This window comes from Salvelinus fontinalis, chromosome 15 (assembly GCF_029448725.1).
Source record: "Salvelinus fontinalis isolate EN_2023a chromosome 15, ASM2944872v1, whole genome shotgun sequence".
Taxonomy (NCBI): domain Eukaryota; kingdom Metazoa; phylum Chordata; class Actinopteri; order Salmoniformes; family Salmonidae; genus Salvelinus; species Salvelinus fontinalis.
In genome coordinates, this window is record NC_074679.1 from 34,520,328 (window position 1) to 34,541,204 (window position 20,877).

At 41.7% G+C, this 20,877-nt stretch overlaps 1 protein-coding gene across 2 annotated transcripts in view; it reads right to left on the reverse strand.

Moving 5' to 3' along the window:
* LOC129811860 (cysteine-rich motor neuron 1 protein) overlaps positions 1-20,877 on the reverse strand; it is a 127,135-nt gene that overhangs the window by 31,437 nt on the left and 74,821 nt on the right. For both annotated transcript variants that reach the window (XM_055863541.1, XM_055863542.1), the window contains exon 6: positions 472-654. In XM_055863541.1, coding sequence (XP_055719516.1) covers positions 472-654 — 183 coding nt within the window. The remainder of the gene's footprint in view (positions 1-471; positions 655-20,877) is intronic.

A 20,877-nucleotide genomic window follows, 5' to 3' on the forward strand; every position in this document is an offset into this window, starting at 1 on the left:
TGCTCTGCACTCGCCCTTTACCAAATTCACTCATTTGAGATGATATGAAATGCTTTGGTCTCAGCAGACTGTCCTTTCTGTTGCCACGTCTCTGCACGTTAGAAACCTAGGTAACCTTGGTCATCGACTTGATCACCATCCGGATACATACAATAGTGAGTCATGCAAGGATGAGGTCTGGTTTGGTGATTCCCTTTAAAGGAAAAGTTCAGGACACAGACTCCCTCTCTATTCACAAAGAGTCGTGTCAGAGTAGGAGTGTTGATATAGGATCAGTTTTGCCTTTCAGATCATGATGAATAGGATGATATAGACATTGGCGACCTGATTCTAGTTCAGCACTCCTACACTGAGATTTTTAAATACACAACCAGATCACCATTAATGAGAAATCCCATAATAGTCACTGTTTAGGAACGGAATCAGGCAGGGATTAGTCAGGGGCCAAGTCATTTGGTGAGGAAGTCATACCTTCACAGACAGGGCAGCACTCCCCCTCAGGGACGTAGTAGCGTTCACAGTGCAAGACGCCACACTGGGCGGTGAAGCACACCGACACCCCTCCCTGACATCGACAAAAGCGGCAGGCGTCCATTCGGAACATGTCTCCGTCATGGTACTCCGACCCGTTGAAGCTGCACGTTGGTTTGGTCTCTGGAGAGGAGAGAGAATTTATGATGAGACAAATGAATCAATCAAATATCCTTTTTTACATCAGCAGTTGTCACTAAGTAGTTTTACAATATTCCGCCTTGACCTCAAAGAGCGAGCAGAAGCAGAGGCTCATTGTTGGGGAAACACTTCCTTTCAGGATCATTTAGTATGCCCACTGACTGAGCGACAGCGAAGAACACATTTTTTTTTTTTTTAAGTAGGAACCAAAGAGGAAAACTTTATAACGATGACAAAAGTGGTCCAAAACTCCCACCAGACAGCTAGCATGGTGATGATGTACAGTATTTGTCTGAGAGAAAAGCTGTTGTAAAGATTCGCCAGGGTTTCAGACGGCGGTGGAATTGGTCTCCATGGCAACACAAAGTGCAAAATTCACCTTTTAGCCCGATGCTTGATATAATGCCTACAGTGGAGAGTGTGTGTCAAAGAAGGCCATGCATGAGCGACAGATCATTAACTATAGTACCTTCAGATGTAGGGAACTGTAGGTACACCTCAACCCTATAAGAAGACATTCGACGCAAGACCGCAAGACACACACATGCACACACCAAACACAAAGTTCTTAACAATTCACAACTGTCAACTCATTTGATCGCTCTCCAACATGGCACAACTCTCTTATCTCTAATCCATCTCAGGAGGAGTCTGTTCTCTCCATGAGCAACTGGTAATTTCCCCGTCCTCTTCAGCTATTAAAAGTCCACGGCTTTGGACCGTTTAAAGCTTTTCTGGTCCAAAAAGATTTGAAAACCCAGAAGCATTTAATCTAGTGCAGCTGTATCAGAGAACAGTTAATTCCCAGGAATCAATGGGACAGGAAAATTGGTTTCTACATGTTTACAATTACAGTGCCTGCCAATATGGCATGTGGGGTCTTTCATTTTCTGCTACTAATTTTGTCAATTAGTTGTGGTTCAATGAATAACAACGTGAGGGGGCGATACTGCATGCATGGTTGTCACACTAGTGAGGGCTGTGAATTCACTCAACAATTTTCTAATCAGGCCCACTTCTGTTCATATATTCTCAGCTGCTGTTCCGTGTGTGTGTGAGCACCTCCCTCCTCGTATTGACTGCTACTGTATGGTGTGTATATGGACGGTGTAACAGATATACATTCCTAATGGTTTACTGTCGATTGTGATGGCATCAGTGTGTAGGTGTCATGCAAGGACATCCCTGTACAAGGCGTACAATACATACAATTAATATATTTCAGGAGCAGTGTTCCAAGGTTCTGTTTGTGATTCATACCTGTATTTGTAGTATTCGTGTTTTCTTTCAAATATATTGAGCATTTGATGAGCCAACCTGGAGTGCAGGTGATGGAGATTTGCGGGGTGTGCACTTTTGGGACAATTCCATTGCATCAGGTAAACTCAATCAAGAACAGGTCAAAGTACTTGGAAGAAAATAAATACTATCTGAAACCATAGTCTATTCCATCCACAGTACAGTATGTGATCTGTGCTCTAGTTACAGTAGTGGGTTCTGTAAGACAGAGTAGGTCATGACTGTTCTGTATCAGTGCTGGGGGCTCCAGGGCTGCAGGCTGTAGTGGAACAGAGCTAACTGGAAGAGCTGTAGGACCAGCTGTGGGCTGGTCCTGGCTAATTAAGAGGAACATGACGGATGGCAATGCAGGCATCGCACAACTTCCTTCCCAGATGTTCACTGAGTGCCTGACTCTTGGGTATTATTCCCTTTATAAATGAAACAGTTAACCGCTGGCACATGAATACCACAGGCCAGCAACACGATAGGCAAGCACAGCAAAACACTGTACTGTGTTAGGTGGCTGGGTGGCACCAAGGACACAGGAGACTCTGATATTGTTCTTGTTGGGGGTTTTCTCCCAAATAGGAAACAACACATCCATACTATAGGCGTGTGATTGGACAGGGCCAGAGCAGGTCCCCTGGGACTATAATTTCCCAAATATACATCTTTATTTAAAGCACTGTGACCATCCTGTTCACAGCTGTGCTTCAGCGTGTTATTGGTCCACTGCAGTAATGACTAAACCAATCAGAGGTTAGGGTTAGAGAGAGTTCCTTCCTGTTCACAGCTGTGATTCACCGTGTCATTGGTCCGTTGCTGCAGTGATGATGCATTTGAAGCGCATGATTATTCTCCACATGGTTATTCTCCACATGGTTATTCTCCACATGGTTATTCTCCACATGGTTATTCTCCACATGGTTATTCTCCACATGGTTATTCTCCACATGATTATTCTCCACATGGTTATTCTCCACATGGTTATTCTCCACATGGTTATTCTCCACATGATTATTCTCCACATGGTTATTCTCCACATGGTTATTCTCCACATGGTTATTCTCCACATGATTATTCTCCACATGGTTATTCTCCACATGGTTATTCTCCACATGGTTATTCTCCACATGGTTATTCTCCACATGGTTATTCTCCACATGGTTATTCTCCACATGGTTATTCTCCACATGGTTATTCTCCACATGGTTATTCTCCACATGATTATTCTCCACATGGTTATTCTCCACATGGTTATTTTAACCATGATAATTAATGGGTCTTGGAGACTGACTGGCTGTGTATGCAGTTTGATTGAGCAAAAACCAAGCTGAATCCATAGTCGGATTCTCCATAGAGCTTATCTCCTTCTTCCCACACATAAGCAGGATGAGGTTTGCATACAAAGACAATAATTTTACAAGTTGTGGATTTTGATTGTTGCTGAGTGTTTTGGGACCTTCCTCCCTCAATAGACTTATCATTTGGCATTTGAACTACATCCATGACTGGGATATTTTTAGTATTACATTGTTATTTATTACTGCATTGTTGGGTTCAGAGCTGGCAACAAAGGCATTTCACTGTACTTGTGCATGTGACATTAAAACTAGAAATGTGATAATCATAATACCAGTATGTTTCTGCATTGTTTGGTGGGAATAGTTTTCCAACATGGAATGAATGGGTTTCCAGATTTTGAAGCCATTTGGGCTTTTCGGATTTTGGTTGAATGGAACGACCATTTAGCTGCCAGACTAAAACAGTATAACCTTATTTTTCTGGCAATATCAATCCAAAAATGCCATCCAAGGTGTCTGTCTCGTGGTGATTTCATTTTTATGAGCCTTCACAGAAGGGAATTCTTAAGGGGCTAACTGCATCCAAGAGCATTTTCATATTTCATATTTCCATTTGGAACACACGTCAGGGTCGCCCGTCTGGCCTGCCGAAAATGATGTCATCAGTTCTAGTGGCTCCAGTGTGCGGGTATGCAAGCGAGGAGGCGTGCGTGTGTCTGTCTAATGGACAGCTTCCTGCCTGGATATATGCCTGCTGCAAGGATACAGAGCACTGACGGTGAACGTTTGACAGAAATGTGTTGGTTTTTAATCATAAAGAAATCCCTGTTATTGACTGCATTTTCACCCCGTAGACGTGGTTGAATATACTAAGCATATACAGTAGCTAGATCCAGCAAGCTACAGCCATATAAATATTCTCAACTCAGCAAAAAAAGAAACGTCCTTTTTTCAGGATATCCAAATAACTTCACAGATCTTCATTGTAAAGGGGTTAAACACTGTTTCCCATGCTTGTTCAATGAACCATAAACAATTAATGAATATGCACCTGTGGAACGGTCGTTAAGACACTAACAGCTTACAGACAGTAGGCAATTAAGGTCACAGTTATGAAAACATAGGACACTAAAGAGGCCTTTCTACTGACTCTGAAAAACGGCAAAAGAAAGATGCCCAGGGTCCCTGCTCATCTGCGTGAATGTGTCTTAGGCAGGCTGCAAGGAGGCATGAGGACTGCAGATGTGGCCAGGGCAATAAATTGCAATGTCCGCACTGTGAGACGCCTAAGACAGTGCTACAGGGAGACAGGACGGACAGCTGATTGTCCTCGAAGTGGCAGACCACGTGTAACAACACCTGCACAGGATCGGTACATCAGGTACAAGTACAGGTACAGGGTGGCAACAACAACTGCCCGAGTTACACCAGGAACGCACAATCCCTCCATCAGTGCTCAGACTGTCTGCAATAGGCTGAGAGAAGCTGGACTGAGGGCTTGTAGGCCTGTTGTAAAGCATGTCCTCACCAGACATCACCGGCAACAACGTCGCCTATGGGCACAAACCCACCATCGCTGGACCAGACAGGACTGGCAAAAAGGGCTCTTCACTGACGAGTCGCGGTTTTGTCTCACCAGGGGTGATGGTCGGATTCACATTTATCGTCGAAGGAATGAGCATTACACCGAGGCCTGTACTCTGGAGCGGGATTGATTTGGAGGTGGAGGGTCCGTCATGGTCTGGGGTGGGGTGTCCTAGCATCATCAGACTGAGCTTGTTGTCATTGCAGGCAATCTCATTGCTGTGCATTACAGGGAAGACATCCTCCTCCCTCATGTGGTACCCTTCCTGCAGGCTCATCTTGACATGACCCTCCAGCATGACAATGCCACCAGCCATACTGCTCGTTCTGTGCATGATTTCATGCAAGACATGAATGTCAGTGTTCTGCCATGGCCAGCGAAGAGCCCAGATCTCAATCCCATTGAGCACGTCTAGGACATGTTGGATCGGAGGGTGATGGCTAGGGCCATTCCCCCCAGAAATGTCCGGGAACTTGCAGGTGCCTTGGTGGAAGAGTGGGGTAACATCTCACAGCAATAACTGGCAAATCTGGTGCAGTCCATGAGGATGAGATGCACTGCAGTACTTAATGCAGCTGGTGGCCACATCAGATACTGACTGTTACTTTAGATTTTGACCCCCCCTTTGTTCAGGAATACATTATTCCATTTCTGTTAGTCACATGTCTGTGGAACATGTTCAATTTATGTCTCAGTTGTTGAATCTTGTTATGTTCATGCAAATATTTACACGTTACATTTGCTGAAAATAAACACAGTTGACAGTGTGAGCACATTTCTTTTTTGCTGAGTTGATATCCCCATAGTATTGCTGCCATAGCTCTGTTGATCCACAATCCACCTCCATAAAACCAAGCCAAACAACCGTTCAAACGGTAAACACTAAAGCAGGATCAGGTCTTTGAATCCTGGATCCCTCAGATGGAACTCACCATTATGTGACTGAAAAGTTAGAGTTTGGCAGGCAGCATATTACAGACAGCCAGGGCTATGAAACATCAATACTTTCTTCTATGGCCAAGTGTTCATTCCCCTTGGACATGCTCAAAAACACTCTTATTGCCAATGTGTTCCCCTTGGACATGCTCAAAGAAAGTCCTGCTCTCAGGTAGAGAAAAATATCCTCTTATTGGTAACTTTTAACAAGGCTTTATATCTCATTACCTGGAGGACAATTTCATTTTATCATGGTGATGGATGATACTAAGTCCACTGTCTCTTAAGTGTTCAGGTCAAATCCCCCCCCAAAAACACTTTAAAGCAAAGGCAGGAAACCAACACGGTAAGTTAGTAAAAAAAAAAGTTGAATTCTTTGATTTTGTTATAGGTTTCATGACGCTTGTATCTAAACTAAAGTAGATTGCTTTAAGATTGTTTTATACATCAGTTGGGGTCTCTATAAACTATAATATGAGGTCAGAAGCCAAGCATGAAAGTGCATCCTTGTGGTTGTGTGAGCTAATATAGTCAAAATGTTTGCCTTGGGGTAAGTTGAGCCAATAGCCACCATATCCCAAACAAATAAGGATTACATTTCGTCAGTTTTATGCATAATATGCATAGAATTTTTGCAATGTGTCATGCATATAGAGAACAGCCAAGGAAGTGATCGAAGGGAAAAAGTCAATTTGAGCAGCAGCAAGGGATGGACAAATAGACTGAATGACACTGAAGAGGTACAATGACAAAACATATAACAAACATGTACCTGTGCGAAAGAGAGGCTATGACAGAGTAGCAGAGTCACACAAGGTCTTATCTGATGACATGGAGTCTGAGCTTGTTAAACATATCAAGAATTTTGCGGACCAGTTTCATGGGCTTGTAGCCTCTAATGCAGAGAACTTGACACATGGAAACAACATCCCCGTCCCAGACAACTGGTCAAGAAATGAAAGGGTAAGTGATATTGAACAGAGACATCTATATCCGAATGTAGGCATATATTTAAGTTATACAATATACCACAACCCCATTCCATGAATTAAACTTTGACCTACCAACACCATTACCCACTGTCACAGGACACCCTCACCCATTTACCGCAAGGCGGCTCAACTTACCCTGTCCCTATGCTCAACTTACCCTGTCCCTATGCTCAACTTACCCCATACTCAGGTTGTGTTAAGTTGTGCCAAGAGACGACTTTTTTCGGACAAGCTATGTTTTCAAAACTGTTGTTTACCTGAATTCTGATTATTTCCAGAATGCACAACACCCTAACATATACAGTAGGTAGATATCTTTGTTAGAAAGAATACTATATTTCCCTTGATGTAGTGATGCTGAATGTAAAAAAAATCTCAACATACCCCACTGTCCCCTACATTCAGGAAGTAAACGCTTCAGATTGTTAAATGGCTGAACTAGCTGAATCATGTATGCAATGTCACATACTACACATTTACACCTTCATTCACCTTCTTTACCCTAATCTCTCTTCCCATATTCTCATAGGGGTGTGCTGCAGACATTTTCTGACTTAGCATTCCCATGATGTTTATAAACTTAACATTTCCAAAAGCATTAAATGGCTGCATGTCAAATAGAAAAATTGAAAGACACTAGTTGCCATGGTGACAATAATCAAACAGTGCACAAGTCAGTTCCGCAGCCTCATTTTCACCGCCGCATGCCCTCAGGGCAATGAAGAGTGATCCAACACGCAACACACACACACAGACGCAGCGTAACGTATGCTATGTCAACTGGATTACTGTTCAATCCATCAGTCTATCTAATAGGCGCTGAGGTCAGTCACGGATAAGGCTGTTACGGTGACCGTATTACCGCCACACCAACAGTCACGAGTCATGACCGCAGTCCAAATTTCGTATTAGCCATGGCTGATATCAGTTTCAGAGAATATTCAGCACAGCTTGCTAACTCTACATCCAAGCATGCATTTTACTTAAAGGTGCAATATGCAGAAATTGCTCCGTCATTTACTGGTTACAAAACATTTGAATATTTCGCCTAATTTCAGTTTATATGATAAAACATTGTATCGTCTAAACCACTCAGAATTATTTTTCTCCATAAAGTTGGATTGAAGTTGGTATACAAAACCGAAAGTAAAAGACGCAAAAACGAAACAGAAGACCGGGAAGCATAGAAATAACTTGCTTTCAATGAGAATGACAGATCTATAATTGCATTTCTATGTCAATTTGGTCAGGTCACCCAAAAAGTTACATATTGCAGAGAGAGAGAGAGAAAGAGAGAAAGAGAGAGATGATCCAATGTAGGTTATGTTAAACTTGACAAAAAGAGGAATAAATAAATAAAACACATCAGATTAGTTTGATACATTTGACATTGAATACTCATGTTGTTTATGTTGCGTTTGTGTCTAATTGATGTCTTTCAGGCTGGTGTATTGGGGCGGCCTGTTCTGTCTGCATTTCAGAACAAAGCAAGACCACGTTTAAAGCTATGGGTCTACTTAGCCTCTATAAAGTATTTGGATGTATTTGCATTGTAGGTATAGTGTGTTCTGTGTTATTTCTTTGTCTTTTCCAGTACTAACTGAATGGTAAATGAATGTATTTACAGTGTGATTACTGTGTGTTCTGTTCCTCCTGTCTCTGTCCTCCATACTCTCACTCTCCATACTGTCTTGTCATAATCACTGCAGCCCAACTTTTACTTAAGCATTAAGTCTTCAAGGGGTGTGGTATATGGCCAATATACCACGGCTGAGAGCTGTTCTTATGCACCATGGCTAAGGACACAGCCCTTAGCCATGGTATATTGGCCATACATCACAAACCCCTGAGGTGCCTTATTGCTGTTATAAACTATTTACCAACGTAATTAGAGCAGTACAAATACATGTTTTGTCATACCTGTGGTATAAGGTCTGATATACCGTGGATATCAGCCAATCAGCATTCGGGGCGCGAACAATCCAGTTTATAATTGATGATAATCAACGGCATCAATCAATGTAATTTGTTAGTCTAAATGTAATCTTCTATGTTTCGCTTATGCTTTAGGCACCCTACTACATGGCAATACATGGATGTGTGCACAGGGCTCATTCCCAAGTACTCCTCGTTGAGAGACAGAGAAGGGATATGTAAGAATTCTTACATTTTCCTACTTACATTAGTTCACACACGAATAAGCTTTTTACACCATTGTGCCTACCCAGACCATAATGTGCTGGATTATTCCTTCTCACATTTGTTTATTCCATCACAGTACCAGCAGCAAAACAAGACCATCTCTAGTTGTGTAATTGACTGTCTGCTCCTCTGACCTCGGTCCCAATAATCCATCATGACATTTCTCATGTACCCTTTACATTATGCAGCCGTTCATATTCCATTTATTCTAACCCAGCCTTTATACTACACACCCTCCTATTTAAGGTCTCAAGTTCACTGCAGACATTTTGTTCCTCCCCTACCTCCACAGAGACAGGGTATGTATTTCCCGTCAGACATAAAAATATATCTTTTTTACTTATTGCAGTGTGTAAAGTTCCTATCACCTACCATAAGTATAGAGGGGAATCCCTTTGTGGATGAGAGCCACATCCAACTCTTCCTGGATGGAGAGGATCTACTCGGACAACTCCATGGGGGTCCATTTCATTTTTAATATTGAGTATGCAGCATCACTATGCTGTTCATTCACAAATGTGTTCTGGGAAGTGACGAGTGGGGTAAATTACCAGCAAATATTGAATGGCAAACTTTTTGCCGTAGAGCGGGATAGGGGAGACCAGAGCAGAAAGTAACGCGAGGTCAGATGTAACAGCCAAATGACTCAAATTAGAAACCACTTAGAAAGCTGTTTATCGATGTCCTAATGCTTTGTTAGTATCTCTACATACCAATTTTTTATTATTGACCTGTGAAATATTTGCCATGTATCTAAATATATCATTTGTATCACTAAGATGGGGTCTTTTGATTGGTATAGTTGATGACAATAATTATTATAGTATTTTTAGTATAGGTTCCTATCTTGTTGTCGATACACATCAAATATGAAGGTTCGTCAACAGTTGACTATTTATTGATTGTATATTTGAATTTCTGTGAATTTCAAAGTCAATCAAAATCATTTGTGACTTTACAAGTTTGCCGCTCAATATTATATGTATTATTATTATTGTTAATAGTATATTGTTATTATTATTATTTGTAGTAGAATTAGTACAATAGTAGTAGTAGTAGTAGTAGTAATAGTATTGCTATTATTCATAATATAATACATGGGTCATAAAATGTTCCTACAGGAACCTTAAATCAAATCAAATCAAAGTTTATTTGTCACGTGCGCCGAATACAATAGGTGTAGACCTTACAGTGAAATGCTTACTTACAGGCTCTAACCAATAGTGCAAAAAAAGGTATTAGGTGAACAATAGGTAAGTAAAGAAATTAAAACAACAGTAAAAAGACAGGCTATATACAGTAGTGAGGCTATAAAAGTAGTGAGGCTACATACAGACACCGGTTAGTCAGGCTGATTGAGGTAGTATGTACATGTAGATATGGTTAAAGTGACTATGCATATATGATGAACAGAGAGTAGCAGTAGCGTAAAAGAGGGGTTGGCGGGTGGTGGGTGGTACACAATGCAGATAGCCCGGTTAGCCAATGTGCGGGAGCACTGGTTGGTCGGCCCAATTGAGGTAGTATGTACATGAGTGTATAGTTATAGTGACTATGCATATATGATAAACAGAGAGTAGCGGCAGCGTAAAAAACCCTAGAAGGATCTTTGAGGAACTTTTTTAACCCATAAGAGTCCAAGCCCTGTGTAAGCCGGAAGAGAGGGTTCTACTAAGCTATATAGAATTGTTTTAAGAAGATCATACCAAGGATCATTTCGCTATTTGATTTAGAATTTTACGACACCTGGAAGTATCCCCAAAAAATATAAACAATTATTTGCCCCAAAACTTTTTTTGGGGGGGCCTTACTGCTATTAGACCATACAAACACATTGAATAACATATTCACTACATAGAACAACAGATAGTCCCCCAAAAACAATGTAAAGTAAGTTAATTCTGAAGAGTATGTCCTATATCATAGAGATACAGTATAAGATGTACAGTTGAAGTCAGAAGTTTACATACACCTTAGCCAAATACATTTAAACTCAGTTTTTCAAAATTCCTGACACTTAATCCTAGTAAAAATTCCCTGTCTTAGGTCAGTTAGGATCACCACTTTATTTTAAGAATGTGAAATGTCAGAATAATAGTAGAGAGAATGATTTATTTCAGGTTTTATTTCTTTCATCACATTCCCAGTGGGTCAGAAGTTTACATACACTCAATTAGTATTTGATAGCATTGCCTTTAAATTGCTAAACTTGGGTCAAACATTTTGGGTCGCCTTCCACAAGCTTCCCACAATAAGTTGGGTGAATTTTGGCCCATTCCCCCTGACAGAGCTGGTGTAACTGAGTCAGGTTTGTAGGCCTCCTTACTCGCACACGCATTTTCAGTTCTGCCCACAAATGTTCTATAGGATTGAGGTCAGGGCTTTGTGATGGCCACTCCAATACCTTGACTTTGTTGTCATTAAGCTATTTTGCCACAACTTGGAAGTATGCTTGGGGTCATTGTCCATTTGGAAGACCCATTTGAGACCAAGCGTTAACTTCCTGACTGATGTCTTGAGATGTTGCTTCAATATAACCACATAATTTTCCTGTCTCATGATGCAATGGATTTTGTGAAGTACACCAGACCCTCCTGCAAAAAAGCACCCCCACATCATGATGCTGCTTCTGCTTGCAAGCATCCCTCTCTTTCCTCCAAACATAACAATGGTCATTATGGCCAAACAGTTCTATTTTTGTTTCATCAGACCAGAGGACATTTCTCCAAAAAGAATGATATTTGTCCCCATGTGCAGTTGCAAACCGTAGTTTGTCGGTTTTGGAGCAGTGGCTTCTTCCTTGCTGAGCGGCCTTTCAGGTTATGTCGATATAGGACCCGTTTTACTGTGGGTATAGATTTCTTTGTACCTGTTTCCTCCAGCATCTTCGCAAGGTCCTTAGCTGTTGTTCGGGGATTGATTTGCACTTTTCGCACCAAAGTATGTTCATCTCTAGGAGACAGAACGCGTCTCCTTCCTGGGCGGAATGACGGCTGCGTGGTCCCATGGTGTTTATACTTGCGTACTATTGTTTGTACAGATGAATGTGGTACCTTCAGGTGTTTGGAAATTGCTCCCAAGGATGAACCAGACTTGTAGAAGTCTGCAATCAAGGTCTTGGCTGATTTCTTTCGATTTTCCCATGATTTCAAGCAAAGAGGCACTGAGTTTGAAGGTAGGCCTTGAAATATATCCACAGGTACACCTGCAATTGACTCAAATGATGTCAATTTTCTGGAATTTTCCAAGCTGTTTAAAGGCACAGTCAGCTTAGTGTATGTAAACTTCTGACCCACTGGAATTGTGAATCAGTGAATGATAAGTGAAATAATCTGTCTGTAAACCATTGTTGGAAAAATTACTTGTGTCACTCACACAGTAGATGTCCTAACCGACTTGCCAAAACTATAGTTTGTAAACAAGACATTTGTGGAGTGGTTGAAAAATGAGTTTTAATGACTCCAACCTAAGTGTATGTAAACCTCCGACTTTTTGGCAGTAAACAGTCTCCATATACAGTATATTCGGAAAGTATTCAGACCTCTTGACTTTTTACACATTTTGTTATGGTACAGCCTTATTCTAAAAGTTTTTTTCCCTCTATACCAGTCTATATAAGGTCCCCCAGTTGGCAGTGCATGTCAGAACAAAAACCAAGCCATGAGGTCGAAGGAATTGTCCGTAGAGCTTCAAGACAGGATTGTGTCAAGGCACAGATCTGGGGAAGGGTAGCAAAACATTTCTGTAGCATTGAAGGTCCCCAAGAACAAATTGGCCTCCATCATACGTAAATGAAAGAAGTTTGGAACCACCAAGACTCTTCCTAGAGCTGGCCACCCAGCCAAACTGAGCAATCGGGGGAGAAGGGCCCTTGGTCAGGGAGGTGACCAAGAACCCATGGTCACTCTGACAGAGCTCCAGAGTTACTCTGTGGAGATGGTAGAACCTTCCAGAAGGACAACCATCTCTGCAGCACTCCACAAATCAGGCCTTTATGGTAGAGTGGCCAGACGGAAGCCACTCCCCAGTAAAAGGCACATGACAGCCCACTTGGAGTTTGCCAAAAGGCATCTAAAGGACTCTCAGACCATGAGCAAGAAGATTCATTGGTCTGATGAAACCAAGATTGAACTCTTTGGCCTGAATGCAAAGCATTACGTCTGGAGGAAACCTGGCACCATCCCTACAGTGAAACATGGTAGTGGCAGCATCATGCTGTGGGGATGTTTTTCAGTGGCAGGGACTTAGAGACTAGTCAGGATCGAGGGAAAGATGAATGGAGCAAAGTACAGACAGATCCTCGATGAAAACCTGGTCCAGAGCACTTAGGACCTCAGACTGAAGTTTCATCTTCCAACAGGACAATAACTCTCAGCACACAGCCAAGACAATGCAAGAGCGGCTTCGGGACAAGTCTCTGAATGTCCTTGAGTGGCCCAGTCAGAGCCCAGACTTGAACCCAATCGAACATCTCTGGAGAGGACTGAAAATAGTACAGCGATGCTCCCCATCCAACCTGACAGAGCTTGAGAGGATCTGCAAAGAAGAATGGGACAAACTCCAAAAATACAAGTGTGCAAAGGTTGTGGCGTCATACCCAAGAAGACTCGAGGCTGTAAAAACTGCCAAAGGTGCTTCAACAAAGTACTGAGTAAATGGTCTGAATACTTATGAAAATTCGACATTTGCAAAAATGTCTTAAAACCTGTTTTTGCTTTGTCATTATAGGGTATTGTGTAGATTGATGAGGATTTTTTTTTAGAGTAAGGCTTTAACGTAAATTTCTTTCAAAAACGTCAAGGGGTCTGAATACTTTCCGAATGCACTGTACTTCCATTCATTTTTTCAACTGGTACCAGGGGACCTTTAGACGACTCTTATGAGGCCTGTAGGCACCCTTGAGCAAAACAACTGATGTGTCTATGTTCACCTCTGCACAAATGGGTCATATTAGTGTGTAACCCAAACTCTTCAGACGCTACAGACAGAAGTTGGCAGATTGGCTTTACCGACTTCAGACGAGTCCCAGGACGCTTGTGGGGGGCCGTAGAGCAAAACGGATAACACCATAGAGTATGTGAGTTTGTAGGCCAAACTGTTTGGACACTGCAGACGATTCCGTGAGAAGACCGATTTTCGGGATGTCTCATGGTCTGACAAACACCACTCTAGCACTGTCACCTTCCACCGCAGATTCGGAGGTGCGACATACTGTAGGCAGATAAGGTTGATTGAGACGCTTCCAATGCAAAAAAAACCAGACATCTCTAAAACTGACAGGATTTATGGGGATTTTTGTATTATGCTAATTTGATGTCCACAGGCACGGACATCGACCTTATGGGGTTAGAAGGTTCCCCAGGGAAAAGGTTTCTGGAGGCACCTTTAGGGGTTCCACCAGTGTTGCAATCTAAGGAACCTTTTCCTCCAGGAATCTTTTCTTTTAAGACTGTAAGGCAAGAAACAGTGGATGCATTTTTTAAATAAAATACTATAAAAATAATGCCACAGGAATTATAAGCAAATCTTATCTACTAATAAAACTAGTGTAGCCCACAGCCATATGGTATATCCAGATCAGGGAGTAATATAAGGATGACAGAATATGCTATTCTGTTCTTCTGAAATAGGCTACATTTCTTCATATCATAATGTTTCTTCAGACCTGCCTAAAATAAGTAATGGATTTATATAAGGCTATATATTACATGGATTTATTACACTTTTTAAAATGTAGATCTTGCAAAAGGTCTGCATCAGTGGCTTGTGGGCAATGCATGGAAGCCGGAGATGCTAAACATGTTTGTGTTAATTAACAGTCAATTGCCGTGGGACCTGCAGTTATTTGCATGAAAGTTACCGGCTGACAAAATGTCAGGACTGCCACAGCCCTAGTCACGGATAAAAAAAATACTAGGTGTTAGGCTACACATTTCCCCACGCTGTTAAGAGCAACGCTCAAACCACTTAGTTAACCTTTCTAGGACACACGTTCCGCTAGCGGAACCCCCCCACAACATTCCGCTGAAAAGGCAGCGCGGGAAATTCAAAAGTATTTTTCAGAAATATGTAGCTTTCACACATTAAGTCCAATACAACAAATGAAAGATAAACATCTTGTTAATCTACCCATCGTGTCCGATTTAAAAATGCTTCACAGCGAAAACACAACATATGATTATGTTAGATCCCCAAGTTCAAAAAACACAGTCATTTTCCCAGCCAAAGATAGGAGTCACAAAAACAGAAATAGAGATAAAATGAATCACTAACTTTTGATGATCTTCATCGGATGACACTCATAGGACATCATGTTACACAATACATGTATTTTATGTTCGATAATGTGCATATTTATATCCAAAAATCTTAGTTTACATTGGCGCCATGTTCAGAAATGCCTCCAAAATATCCAGAGAAATTGCAGAGAGCCACATCTAATAACAGAAATACTCATCATACACTTTGATGAAAGATACATGTTTTACATAGAATTAAAGATACACTTGTTCTTAATGCAACCGCTGTGTCAGATTTCAAAAAAACTTTACGGAAAAAGCACACCATGCAATAATCTGAGACAGCGCTCAGATAAAAACAACATTTCTCCGCCATGTTGGAGTCAACAGAAATACGAAATTACATCATAAATATTCCCTTACCTTTGATAATCTTCATCAGAATGCACTCCCAGGAATCCTAGTTCGACAATAAATTGTTGTTTTGTTCGATAATGTCAATTATTTATGTCCAAGTAGCTACTTTTGCTAGCGCGTTTAGTACACATATCCAAACGCTCGTGCAAGTCACGCATAACGTCGGACGAAAACTTAAAAAAGTTATATCACAGGTCGAATAAACTTGTCAAACTAAGTAGAGAATCAATCTTCAGGATGTTGTATCATATATATCCAATAACGTTCCAACCGGAGCATTCCTTCGCGTCTGTAGAAGTAATGGAACACAAGGCGACATCATGTGGAATGCGCGTGACCAGGAAATGGCAATCTGCCAGACCACTGACTCATTCCCCTCTCATCCGGCCCCACACAGTATAAACTTCATTCCACGTTCTACCGACTGTTGACATCTAGTGGAAGGCGTAGGAAGTGCAAACAAATCCATATCTTCCTGGGATTTGAATAGGCGATGAGTTGAAAAACAACCAGCCTCAGAATTTCCACTTCCTGTTTTGAAGTTTGCCTGCCATATGAGTTCTGTTATACTCACAGACATAATTCTAACAGTTTTAGAAACGTCAGAGTGTTTTCTATCCAATAATAATAATAATATGCATATATTAGTATCTGGGACAGAGTAGGAGGCAGTTCAATTTGGGCACGCTATTCATCCAAAGTGAAAATGCTGGCCCCTATCCCTAAAAAGTTAACCAACTCTTATTCGTACACCGTGTGAGTGTCTTTGACTGCCAACAAAATTCGCAATAAGCTAAGGCCTACAGTTCCATGCAATGGAAAGCATGCATGCATGAACAACTACAAACTTCACACCTATATAATTTAACCACAAACTCCTACAGAAAGCCTGTATTCAGTGAACCAATTTTGGTTTAGTCTGCAGCTCTTTGTAAGGAGAGCGTGTGAGTGTGTGAGGAGAGAGAACAAGGAGGGAGTTAGTACTCCTGAGGCACACACACACACACACATACACACACTCTGTAGGAGCCTCCGAGCACATAAGCTGTGAGCTCCTGGGGAGAAGAAGGGCAGAAGCAAGAATAAAACACTCATAACCTGCTGGCGTATGAGAGGAGTGGAGGATTTAAATAATATACTGTACCATCTAAACTTCTTCAATGGTATATTTCATCCCAGGACCACTATGACTACTATAGCTACGTTGTAGAAATGAAAAAAAAAATCTGATATCCGTAAAAATATGTGTCTGCACATAATACAAGCTGATTGAAGTCGTCTTTTAAGTTTAAAATGAAAAGGTTTCGCCCGCCAACGGCCTACATTTGATAACTATTAATGAAAATTGTATTAATAGCAGTCCAATCCTATGGTACTTGTGTGCATAGATATATAATCTATTATAGATTATACTTGTCATTCCACTTCTATGCGTGTACTTTCCCATGGTAGAAAACAACAGTCAGTCACATGAATTGAGGTTTGATAAACACACAGTAGGTTGTTTGCAGCAGACAATGTTCTCCATTATCAACATCATGTTTATAGAAAACAGAGGTCTCCACCTGGTCCTCTGTACTAAACCTCCCATGTAATGTCCTATCTCTTAGTTATCAGGAACCAGTGAGAACCATGCACTCCTGGTGTACTCCTCTCAACCCTTCTGTCTGTCTGTCTGTCTGTCTGTCTGTCTGTCTGTCTGTCTGTCTGTCTGTCTGTCTGTCTGTCTGTCTGTCTGTCTGTCTGTCTGTCTGCCTGCCTGCCTGCCTGCCTGCCTGCCTGCCTGCCTGCCTGCCTGTCTGTCTGTCTGTCTGTCTGTCTGTCTGTCTGTCTGTCTGTCTGTCTGTCTGTCTGTCTATTATTCTCTGCTCTTGTCCAGTTCTCTCCTCCTTTCCCCTCCCCTGCCATTCCCCTACCCACGCTCCTCTATGTCTGGACCATACCAACCACCTCCCCCCTGCCTCCGTGCTAGCTAGCCAGATCCCTTCATTCACCCATGCCACCACACCCTCATGTTTTGGCTGTTCTGCTGAGACAGAGACTAAATAATGTGATAACATGCAGCACTCGACAGGTGTGCCTCCCTCCCCTCAGCTCTGTGGATGAACAGAATAACCCACCGAAAGCCCCAACAGACAGGCAGGCAACAACACTTGCAAATCAAGGCTGCATCACACAAACAGCTGCAGAGTTTAGAATAATGTGAATGTACTGAGTGATAGTGCTTACTGCTTACAGCGATGCAATGAAATGTAAACAACATCTGATCTCACAATGGCTCCCAGGCCGGGTCAATTGTTGTTCTCCAAATACTTCACAGGTTAAGTTGTTGTGCCTATTCAGTCACTGTGTTCCAATGTCTATTTTCATTTTTTAAATTTAACCTTTATTTAACTAGGCAAGTCAATTAAGAACAAATTCTTATTTACAATGATGGCCTACCCCAGCCAAACCCGGACAACGCTGGGCAAGTCCTATGGGACTCCAAATCACAGCCAGATGTGATACAGCCTGGATTCGAACCAGGGACTGTAGTGACGCCTCTTGCACTGAGATGTAGTGCCTTAGACCGCTGCGTCACTCTGGAGCCCTCAGCACAATACTAGCATACTACACTGAACAAAAATATAAATGCAACATGCGACAATTTCAAAGATATGACTGAGTTATAGTACACATAAGGAAATCAGTCAGTTGAAATAAATTCATTAGGCCCTAATCTATGGATTTCATATGAATGGGAATACAGAAATGCATCTGTTGGTCACAGATACCTTTAACAAAAGGTAGGGGCGTGGATCAGAAAACCAGTCAGTATCTGGTGAACACCATTTGCCTCATGCAGCTTATGCCTGCCAATACCCTGACCCCGCCACCATGGGGCACTTTGTTCACAACTTTGACATCAGCAAAACACTCGCCCACATGACGACATAGACGCTATCTGCCATCTGCCCAGTACAGCTGAAACCAAGATTAATCCGTGAAGAGCACAATTATCCAGCGTGCTAGTGGTCATCGAAGGTGAGCATTTGCCACTGAAGTTTGTTATGATGCCGAACTGCAGTCAAGTTAAGAACCTGGAGAGGATGACGAGCATGCAGATGAGCTTCCCTGAGACAGTTTCTGACAGTTTTTGCAGAGATTATTTGGTTGTACAAACCCACAGTTTCATTAGCTGGGTGGCTGGTCTCAGATGATCCCGCTGGTCAAGAAGCCAAATGTGGAGGTCCTGGGCTGCTGTGGTTACACGTGGTCTGCAGTTGTGAGGCAGGTTGGACGTACTGCCAAATGATCTAAAATGACGTTGGAGGAGGCTTATGCTAGAAAAATTAACATTCCATTTCCTGGCAACAGCTCGGGTGGACATTTCTGCAGTCAGCACGCCAGTTGCAAGTTCCCTCAAAACTTGAGACATCTGTGGCATTGTGTTGTGTGGCAAAACTGCACATTTAAGAGTGTCCTTTTATTGTCCCCAGTACAATGTGCACCTGTGTAATGAGCATGCTGTTTAATCAGTTCTTGATGTGCCACACCTGTCAGGTGGATGGATTATCTTGGCAAAGGAGACATTCTCACTAACAGGGATGTAAACTAATTAGTGCCCAAAATTAGCGAAAAGTAAGCTTTTTTAATGCATATGGAACATTTCTGGGATATTTTATTTCAGCTCATGAAGCATGGGACCAACACTTTACATGTTGTGTTTATATTTTTGTTCAGTGCATGTAGAATGCATGCCCAATATTTTGCTTCACTCTAAGTGGTATGCTATCCTAGACTTGTCAGACCTGGGTTCAAATAAATGTGTATTTGAGTATTTGTTATTTAAAGATTCACTATGCAGAAATCGCTCTGCCATTCCCTGGTTGCTACTGTAATTCTAATAGTTTGCCTAATTTCAATTTATGTGACAAAACAAGCAAGTATAGTGTAGAGAAACATTGTACCGCCTAAACCTGCTGTGAAATATAGATTTCATAACCAAAAAGATTGTATATTTTCAGTTGTTTGAAGCTGGTGTACAAAACGAAACTTGAGAATGGGAACCATAGAAATAGCGCACACAGAACAGATCTACCGCTTCTTAGACTTGCTTTCAATAAGAATGACATATCTATAACACAATTTTTATTGGAATTAGGAAGGGTCGCCCAAAAAGTTACATATTGCAGCTTTAAATACTTATTTTCTGTTAATTTGAGTACTTTCAAATAATGTGGCCCGAACCAACTATTGGAAGTATTTGAAAGTATTGTATTTTCAAATAATTTCCTATTCCCTACTATTTGAAAGTATTTTCAAATACTTATTTCAAATACTATTTTCAAATACCTGGGTTAAATGCATTGGAGTGTATTTGAGTCAGTGTATTTGAGTATTTTTAAATACTTTCCAATATTGAGCAACCTGTCTTTTCAAGTAAAAAATATCAAAATACTTACTTCCAAATGTCTTTGAAAGTAATTGAAATACCCTAAATAGCATTTGAATCCAGGTCTGAGACTAGTATGGATATGGGAACAGAGTCTGTGTTTCTGAGTGGATTACCTTTAGTCAACTTCCTGTTTCTAAAGCCAATAACAGCACCAGGTTCTCCTCTGACTGAGCGGTCTAGGAATGTGTTGTTTACTCTAACCGCCGTCTGTGAACTGACATAACATTAGTCGCTGATCAAGCCAGAGTGGGGTTTAAGGTACCGGTAAGTAGTAATCTCTCAAAATAGCGGACTGCCGGCTGCCTCTGTTGAACATTCCGAGGCTCCTTCATAACTTGATGTGTGTTAATCTGGCCATGGCTGTAAGAGAGAGCACATTGTTCTGTCTGGCTTACTCCACGTCATCCCTGAGCAACCCGGCCCTGTACACAGCCAGGGATTATCCCTGGGCTAATTTCTTAAGGTTGGGTACACGCACTGCTTTTGGAAGGCTGAGACCGGGGCTGACATAGCCAAGTTATTACTCAAAAAGGGAAAAGGAGCCTATGAAAAACCGACAACGTGAGATCAAGACGTTTAAGGTGGTTTCCCGTCTCTCTCTCTCAGACCATGTGTTGAACAGATTACATAAACTGTCAATCACCTGCCTCACTATGGCAACCACTAGTCTTGTTTCAACCGCCAGCCTGCCCTTTTCTCTTTTCTCTCAGCCCTAAAATGGGCAGTTTGAATAAACCTGAATCGGCCTAAGCATGAATGATCTGAAAGTCAATAGGGTGTGTTCTGCTTTCATCAGAGGGAATCATGCCTG